The sequence below is a fragment of the Prunus persica genome, chromosome G4 (assembly GCF_000346465.2).
Source record: "Prunus persica cultivar Lovell chromosome G4, Prunus_persica_NCBIv2, whole genome shotgun sequence".
NCBI classification, from domain to species: domain Eukaryota; kingdom Viridiplantae; phylum Streptophyta; class Magnoliopsida; order Rosales; family Rosaceae; genus Prunus; species Prunus persica.
The window spans coordinates 12,524,970-12,534,410 of NC_034012.1; the positions used below are offsets into that span (position 1 = coordinate 12,524,970).

The 9,441-nt window shown below is 35.9% G+C and overlaps 2 protein-coding genes across 3 annotated transcripts; one reads left to right on the forward strand and one right to left on the reverse strand.

The window, feature by feature from the left end:
* LOC18778456 lies at positions 358–6,170 on the forward strand. Of its 2 annotated transcripts, none has more exons than XM_007213981.2 (2): positions 358–1,468; positions 6,107–6,170. In XM_007213981.2, exons 1-2 carry the CDS (start codon positions 462–464, stop codon positions 6,153–6,155), a joined length of 1,056 nt encoding a protein of 351 aa, XP_007214043.2. In that variant the 5' UTR covers positions 358–461; the 3' UTR covers positions 6,156–6,170. The 2 variants fall into 2 exon arrangements, with proteins under 2 accessions (XP_007214043.2, XP_020416773.1); XM_020561184.1 differs by having other exon boundaries at positions 6,116–6,170.
* On the reverse strand, positions 2,074–7,274 carry LOC18780774 (probable galacturonosyltransferase 12). The gene is made up of 6 exons (XM_007213842.2): positions 6,225–7,274; positions 4,563–4,618; positions 4,275–4,430; positions 3,412–4,002; positions 2,968–3,270; positions 2,074–2,691 (listed from the first exon to the last, which is right to left on the reverse strand). The coding sequence occupies exons 1-6, from the start codon at positions 6,433–6,435 to the stop codon at positions 2,407–2,409; spliced, it is 1,602 nt and encodes a 533-aa protein (XP_007213904.1). The 5' UTR covers positions 6,436–7,274; the 3' UTR covers positions 2,074–2,406.

Sequence of the window (9,441 nt, forward strand, 5' to 3'; positions counted from 1 at the left end):
CCCCGACTCAGGCATGTAGCTTTGTGGGGTTGGGGATTTGTAGTTGTATTCTGGAAAATGGGGCACTTTGTGGGTTTTGGATGGAGGTAACTTTTCAGCTGTGCGCTTTGTGGATTTGTAAAAGGAAAAATGGGTTTGCTTAGAATTTTGCAGCTCCACGAACGGTATATAAGCATGTTTTACGTGTTATGCATGGTAAAAGGAAAATGGAGTCATTCTCTGAGGACCCCAGACGGATAAAATCTGTGTGATAGTGTTCAGCTGCGGGTAGAAAAAGAAACTAGAAAAGATGGAAGTAACAAATAATTGCATCATAAAAGGTGAAAGTAACTAAAGGTTGAACTGCTTTTTTATAAAGCTCTTGCAACTAGCAAGCAAAAAACCTTATCTTATAGTGCGCCTGGCAACTACTTATTTCTCTCCCAGACTCGGCTGTATGCAAACTCTGTTAAAGACTCAAAATGGCTTCCAATCTTCTCAGGGTTCATACAAAAACCATTAAAACTGCAAAGCAACCAAACCCATTTCCACTCACTAAAACTCTCTCTTTCACTTCTCTTCCATTTCCCACACACCAACACCACCAACATATCTCCTTGCCTCCAATTTTCCTCCACAAATCCAAAATTACTACTTTGTCCCCACTCTGCTCCTTATCTTCTCCCACCCCTCCAAGCTCAAAAGAAGCAGCCATTCAACAAGCCAAAACCTGTCTCTCAACCACATTGGAAAAGCCCCTCAACAACCTCAGACTCACCAACAAGCTCAAGAAGCTCAAGCAGCCCAGATTTCGTATCGAAATCCCGGTCATCGATGACTCTCCTGAATCCCTATCCCAGCTCGCTTTCCAGGTATTTCGAGACCTACCCATTAAAAGAAAAGGGTCCAAAGTTAACATCTTGATCATATGGCCTAACCTTGCCTACACAGAAGCTGCATTAAAAGCCTTCGAGTCTAACCCTTCAAGCCCAGTTGAAAATTTAGACATATATTCGATCACCAACGGTAATACCAGAATTTCGAGCTCTGCTGACGTGGCAGTGTTTGTGGCGCCAGAGGGAACCCAACTGGCTGATATGAAAAGTGTTGCTGATTTATTGTACCCAAGGCCAGTGGTTATTTTCAACCCCAAGTGGGTGTTTGAGGATGAAGCTGAGTTTGGTGAGCTGAGTGGCTTTGTGGGTTCATTTGAGGTCATTTTTTCATTTATGGGTTTGGAAGTTCAGGGGCTTTTGAGCAAAAGAAATGGAGTGATTTTCAAGTGTGTGAGAGATGGGGTTGTGAGCGGTGAGAAGTGGGCTGTTCTTGTTGAAGAGGAAGGGCAATTGAAAGCGGTTTCAACGTTTAAATCGCGGCCATCAATCAGTGAAGTTGAGAATGTTTTGTATAATTTGATGGCAATTAATTCGCCTGTTACGAAGTCCGTGAAGTTCTTCAGGGATTTGGTGTCTAATGTAACCGGAAAGAAGTAAGTTTCGTTCGAATGCCTGTCTTGTATAATCTGTGATTGACGATTCTCTGCATAAAGTTTTGAAATTTTAGAAGCTGTTTGTTGAATTGTTTGAATGAATGCAATTGCACTCTTACTCTCAGCAATATTTTGTTGAGTACTAAAATTTGAATGTTGTTTATTGCTTCATGATACCGTGTTGCAGTATATGTTAGCTTATTTGTCTTTCTTTCTTTTTTTCATTTGGGATTAGATTGAGTATATGATTAGACATGTTTTTGTACCAGTTTGAGAGTGATCTAGGACTGGTTGTAAGAAGGGAGAGATAGTCTTATAGTGCAATTTCCTTTGCTGTCCATCCTCATTGAAAAATCCAGAGTCATTAATGGTCGAACTAGTTATGATTTGTATGGTTTTAGCACTCAATAGGAAAAACCGAATCTTGATGCTGTCCTCCCTGCCACCTTTTTATGATGGCATTTGGCAGTGCACCATGGTTTCAATTTAAAGAGGTTGTTGCACGTAGTCAAGCAATTTGTAGTGTCGATGTATTTCCGACCTTTTCAGTGGTCTTTCTAACAGTTGGTGCCATAGTTTTTCCTCTCTTTGTTTAATGTATCCTATCATCTGTCAGCTTGCAGTTCTCATTGAGTCTTAAAAGTGTGTGGTCTTGCATTTTATTGCATGTACTGCATACTAACATCTTGTTATTAAACAAAAATTTATGGTTGCAAGATCTAATTGGTAAAACAAGGGTAAAAAAATACAGAGACCGGTTAAGGAATTTCCACTGAGGAAAGAGAGTTCTGCAATTCAGAAGCCTGGTGCTGTTTTTATCTTGCATTCAGTGTTGAAAGGCTTGAATTTGGGAAGAACTCTCTCTCATTTTCCCTTTCCTCATATACAGTAGACTCTTTCTCATCAACACTGTTGACATATGCCTCTGAAAACCCAACCTAGGATGCCCTTATATGACAGCTCTTGATGAATTTATCTGAGAAGTCGACATATTTTGCCCAAAATGGCCGAAGTTTCGGAAAAGCAATCTCTAGCCAAGGCTTTGCTCTCCCATTGAAATGGATGACACCAGCACTCTTAACATCAGCAGAACTTGTGTTTTCCTGATATCCCAGTCCCAACATGTGCCAAAACGGATCAATAACATGGACATGGCCGTGGAATGCTATTAGCCCGGGGGGTAATGTTCCTAGCTGCCACAGGCTCAGGTCTGATTTCAAGTTCTGGATAGAGATAATATTAGGATAAATTGGAATATGATAACACATTTTCCATGACATTCTTCTTGGGAAAGTTTAGAATATATAAAGGTGGAGTCATTCTTGAGGGCCTTATATATGGCCCTTATGTGAGGTCCTATCTCTTAACTGTTGGATGATGCTAACCAATTTGATCTAATGGCTAACCAATTTGATCAAATGGTTAAGAGATAGGGCCTCACCTAAGGGCCATATATAAGGCACTCACTATAGAATTCTTGTATAAAGGTGACCTCGTACCTGTTCAAGCCAGTAGTGGTATGTAAGGCTTATATTGGTTTTCCGCCAAGCGTCTAGATCAAAGATGTTCATGCCATAAGCCCATGCACATGAATTGGGATTGAAATTGTTCGATATCAAAGGATGAGAGAAGTTCAGATAACTCTTGAGCCGCTTTGACATCACAAAGTTATCTTCTCCCCTGCATGTTTCAACTGCTCCGTTGACCTTTCCATTCATATCAATATCCCATAATGGTGAAAGATCCGTTTGAACTACTATGTCGTCATCCAAGAACACTACCTTATCGAGACTGGGAAACATCTGCATTGAGATTAAGCAGAGATTAGCACAAATGCACAGAAAAACACAATGACTTCCAGAGCAATTAGGCTAAGCAAAATAGGCGTACGGAAGAATTACAAGTTCTCTTAAATGCTATTGAACCATAGTTAAGCATGTTACCTCTGGTAGATGTATTCTGATATGGTTCATCACTGAGTTGTACTTGGGACTAAGTGCCTGCAACTTTGCTGCAATGACATTAGGCTTATCTGTATTGTTTGCCACAATGGCTGATGACCCTCCTCTAAACTGCGATCTCACTTTTTGGTCTTTCTCCATTGCTTCCAACACTGGCACCTTCCCCTTTGTAAACCAATCAAAATGGTGCAATGCCTTGACCTCAATTATAGCAGGCGATAAGGGATGCAAAGAAAACCATGCTTGCATGGGATAATACGTCTTTCTGTCTGTAATTATGTGAAGGACAACTTTGTGAGGGCGCAATGAGTTACGGACAAGCGAAGTGGCAACGACAGAGGCGGCGAGCACATTATCTGAAGCGAGGACAAAATGGAAGTAGGAGTTGTCAACAAGGGCGGGGACGAGTTCAGCAGAAGGGAGCTGGAGGCGAGCAGCTGCATTGGAGGCATGCTCATTGGCTAACCTCAAGGCTAGGCAGTGAAGCTGTTTAGGTATGCTGCTTGATGCTACATGCCGGTATAAGTACTCTTGGATTTTGGCATTTCTTGTTCTCTGCTCAAGAAGTGTGACCTGAAATATGCACATTGTCTCATAACTCAAAATACTCTTGCACCAAATAATACTTTTCTTATCAGTTCTGTTCACCAAAAGTGTGATAGTGTTTCGTAATCCATTATTTTCGAACGAGTAAGATATCGATGTAGATGACACATCATTTGGTGAACAAATTTAGTAACTCTAGTATTATCGTTTCTTTATCGCGGTTTAGAGGGGGCAATATCACTGACACATTAATTAGTTTTCAAATGTGAAAAAAAAAAAAAAAAACTGAAAAGAAGTACCATATCTCTGAGCTTGACAGCAAAGGTCTTTGCGTCTGATTTGCCTTCCTTTATCTCAGCCATAAATTCGTCCAAGGACTGAGGAATATCAGATCTTCCTTGTAATTCATCTTTGCCGATGGGTTCTTCTAATATTTGGTATATCACTTCTGGGACCTTTCAGACATTAATAAAAACTCCAATTAGGGCACAAAACTTGCTTGAGCACCCCACATTGTTGTAGACAAAAAAAGAGACATAAGCTCATTAAATAATATCTTCAACCAGAAGTAGGAATTAGGAGATTACAGTAGAGTCAAGCCTTCTTCCCAAAATCTTGGGTCCTAGTCTTTTCCCCAAGCAACCTACCATTAAAACAAATATTAGGACTTTTATTTTATTTTACCAAGAACAAATATTAGGACTTACAAATAACTATAATAATTTATAAAGTGTTTGATTAAATTTATTCATATAATTATTTTTACTATTATCTCCTTTTCATCTTTGTCACTCTTGGGTCCCTTTTGTTTACTAACACATTAAAATTTAATAGGTCACAAATTTTCCAGAAAAAAAGTTAATAAATAACAAAAATTACATTATACCTGAATTATTACATAAAATTATAAAATAAATAAAAATTTAAAAAGGAGCAAGGCCACATCGAGCAAATTGACTCACTTCAAACCAGTATTATTGCTATAAAATAGATAGAAAAGACACTTGCTACCATGAAAAAAGAAAGAAAAGACACTTCAAATCAGTATTATTGTTATTAATTATAAGAAAAATTAAATAAGAAGGGAAAGCCTACATTGAGTGACTCATACTTTATATTAATAAAGGTCAGTTTTATTATACAAATTGGTCTTTCAGATTTTATTATACAAATTTTGTTATATTTCTCTTTTCTGAAGAAATATTTTTTTATATTAATAAAAGTGAATTATTTATTTCATTCTCAAGCAATAATTTTTTTTACTAGAAAATATGAATTGAAAAAAAAATCAACCAAGATACTTTTTTCCTAATTTTTTTAATTATCTGATAAATATTTTTTTATGTTTATTTAAGTCACTATAAAAATTTATGTTTTCTAAACCAACAATAAATAAATAAATAAATAAAAGCAAGTGTAGGTTGTCCTGTGCTATTCATCTGATGCTTCAGATTTAGTGGCTTCAGAAATGGATTAGTGTGGGATAATTCATGATGTTGCACTAAACACCTTTATCAAATTATCATATCCTGAAAGGAGCTTTGAGCCTTTTCACAATTTAAATAATTAGGGGTGCTTATGTAAATGCAGCTACTACCACATATTTCACATATCTACCAACTTGTAGTTAATTGGATTTCACATGAATTTGGATCCTATAAATAAATAAAATATTAAATTTTAAAAAAAGGTAAATGTTATTATATTGGTTAGAATCAAGAATAAATTTTCCTAAAATGATCTTATCCAATGGTTGATAATCAAGTTTATTATATTAATACTAGCCTGCAATTGATTTCATCGAGACAGAAAAGACATGCTCTGTTATGAAACCTAGATACTAACTAAGATGAATTAAAGATAAGTCCCACATGTATATCTTAATGCTTACAATTCTTGTTCTTTTCCTTTTTTTTATTTTTATTTTATTTTTATAAATTTATTTATAAAGAATTATTGTTTTATCTGCAAGATTATCACCAGTTTTACAGATATTTACATCGCGTAAAACATAAAGTAATATTTTTGTTCGGATATCTAATATGTTATGTTGTTAGATTATAAATTTGAATTGTAAATTTAAATAAGAATTCACAGATAAATAATGCACATTATGATATTGAATTTGTAGGTTTGTTAGCTTTTCTTGCAGAAACACATGCATTCTTCTGGAGCCCTGAAACCAATGCTGCTACATATTCTTTAATAGCATAGCTTGAATAATATTGGGGTTGAATGAAAGTACATACCTATTGTGGAGCACTTGCGTTCTCCGTCAATGGTGTCCACTGCTGTCATAACAAACACAAACCTGAGAAGAAATGTGAAGAAGAGAATGGAGTAGAAGAGCATCCGGTACGAAAGCCGCCTCGACCCAACTTTCACTTTGATGAATTCTCTAACTCCCTTCCCTGGAAACACAGTCACATGCCTCAAGCTGGGTGATATGTGAAGCTGCATTTTGTGTTTTGTTCAAGACACCCCCAGACACAAAAATCCAAACCCAGGCAAAGTATGTTGTTGTTATTTTCTGAGGCAATTCAAATCACCAAAACAAGGACAGACTAGAATTGCAAGAACCCATGAAGGAGGAGTATGCTGTAAAAGGAAGGTTTTGATGGGGGCTTAAGGTAGCTATCTGTTACCTAACCTTGCTTAGTTTTTGGGCTATGGAGATATCAGGGTTTTGGGAGTATATTTTAATGTAGAGAGATGAAGGGGGGTTGTTAAGGAGAAAGAGACATGGGACTGATGTTTTTGCTTTTTCTGGTTTGGGATTTGGCTTGGTTTTGAAGGAGGGAAGTTAAGGGAGAAATGAGATAAAATGAAAAAAATTTATAATATATAATATTCAATTTGAGAAGAAGAAGATGGTAGTTTGGTGTTTGCTTGGCTTTGCATCCACATGAGGTTCTTAGCAGCAACTCAAAAACCTTGGACTATGGAGTCTTTGACAGAACAGGGCTTCTAAATGGATAATGACTCTTCCTCTCCCTATCTCTATGGGGTGGGTTTTGGTTGTTGGAGTGAAAATGCAGCAACATCTGATTTTATTTTTTTATTTTTTATTTCTAACAAACTGTAAATTGTCATGGCCTGCTTGGTATTTTTTTTTTCCTATTTGTCATGGTTTGACTGCCATAAAATATTGTATTTTTATAAAAGGAAAGGGAAATAGGACCTTTATTGCTACAATTATAAATGGTATTTATTATTTCCTTTCACAAAGACTATGCACAGTTTTGGGGTTGGAATTTGGTGTATCTTGTTTTGACATCATTGACAGAATTGAAATGACCACTTCCCTTTGAATCATGAAAGTAATTTATTCTCCTTTGACCAAAAAACAAATCTACCTTCTTTTTTCTATTTTTTACTTCTTCTTCTGTCCTATGGGACAGCCCAAATGAACACATAAACCCAACCAGGGATAACCTTGGGCTGAGGAACTCTATCTTGAAGACAGACACCCAAACATGATCTTTTAGACACCCATTCTCAAATTTTAAAATCAAAAAATTTCTCATCTCCTAACCCAAGTGCTCTAACCCCTCTCCACCTCTAACTTAAATCACATAAGAATTGCATAGACTGTCTTTCTTAGTAAATGTAGTAACAAACTATTCTCCAAATTGATTTTGAAGAGAAAATTTAAGGCTTTTGCGTTATTAAAAACAATATTTGATTTTGATAAAAATACGAGTTAGTGTTTTGTACAATAAGCGAAAAGCACACGAGCTCAAAGACTGCTCATCGTGAATTTTTAATTCACGCTCTGCCCAAATTAAATATGTGCATTTTCAATTGATCACATAAATTCATTATGCACAGCCTTCAAATAACTACATGTCACGAACTTGTGTAGTTTTAGGATTCTTCAAAATAAGTTGGTTAGATTGGAACTGATGAACACTTTTAGATGTGATTTCAAAATTTAAAAGCTTGCTTTACATACTTCTGGCATCTAAAGGGGATGTGTCAAAGGTTGCTCCTAGTGAGTCCCAAGGTGGGCTGTCTGTCTGTATTGGTCTAGTCCCAAGCAACTTTACTTAATTCCACATGCTTCTGCCATGTCTGAGAATTGAGAGATCATCCATCAGTAAATTCTCATCACACTCGAAGAAGTTGACGGTACGTCTATCAGGAAAAAGAACAAGGACAAAAGCCAAAGGAATTCAGTAGTGGTCACAGAAAGCGAAAGGAAGCCTGCTTCTGGCTGCTCTGTGTTGTTTGGGGATACAAACGACCTGTTGTTAAATTGCAAAGCAAAGTATATGTGTAGTAGTTTTGCTGATAATCAGGTTTAGAGTGTGCTTATGTATCATAGAGGATTCTAGAAATTTACTCTGTTAATGATACCTTGTTTTCTTCTGGTGATCCTCTAATTGTTAGAAATTTTATATATTTTCTATTTTGAGCTTTGTCTGATTATTGGGTGTTGAAGAATATGAAGTTCACATCGAAAACTTAACAAAATAAAATACAACTTATAATGAATAGTTCTACTATTAATAGCATAAGGCCTTTTTACATAAAACCCCACACCTTCGAGTATACAGGTGGATTGGACATGTGAATTGTCCTGGTTAAATATTATGAGGATCAAAGACATCCCTCACATATTGGAGTGGAAAACTAAGAAATTTTTAAATGACACCTTCCGCGTATTTGCAATTTTATGTTAGAATTTAGATGTTACAATATTAAAAAAATATATCCTTTTCCTACTCTTGTTCTTGTTTTCCTCCTTTCCTCTATCTCTCCATTGGTCCATCGATAATTTTCATTCTCTTCACTTTGCTCATGTATTTCTAAGAGCATCTACAATTATGCTTTCTATTTTTCAGTTAAAATTTAACTAAAAACACACAAAAGTTATTTTAGGAACTCTCTACAAAATTTTAACTCCAATCATACTTCATAGTTTAAGAAGTCATAAATACTATAATTATTTTTTAATTCAATATAATTGGTCCATCTCTATAAGAAGTAATAAAAAAAAATAGTTAGCGTTAATTAAAAGTTTAAACTATGCATAAAACAAAGCAACGTTAAATTATAGAAAACCATTAGGAGTCCTTTGTCCAATTATTGAGTGTTGAAGTTAAGGAGTGGCTTGAGAAGACCAAGCAGATGGAAAGTGAAGTGCGCCTACTTTTGGGGGCTCTTAAGAAAATAAACAAGAGAATATTTTGCTGAATACTTAGTTATATATTCAATAAACAATTCGTACAAGGTATATATACATGAGCGAAGCTCCAGTGCGTCAACCTTCTAAGGCTAAATAATCGTGATCCACTATTTGTGGGATTTGACTAATCTATTCTAGGAAACTAGATATATTACAATATAATTCTAATACTCCCCCTCAAGTTGGAGAGTGAATATTATGAAGTCCCAACTTGTTACATAATATCACATATAGATCTTTCCCCAAAGCCAACTGGAAGTGTGTAGATACGTGCA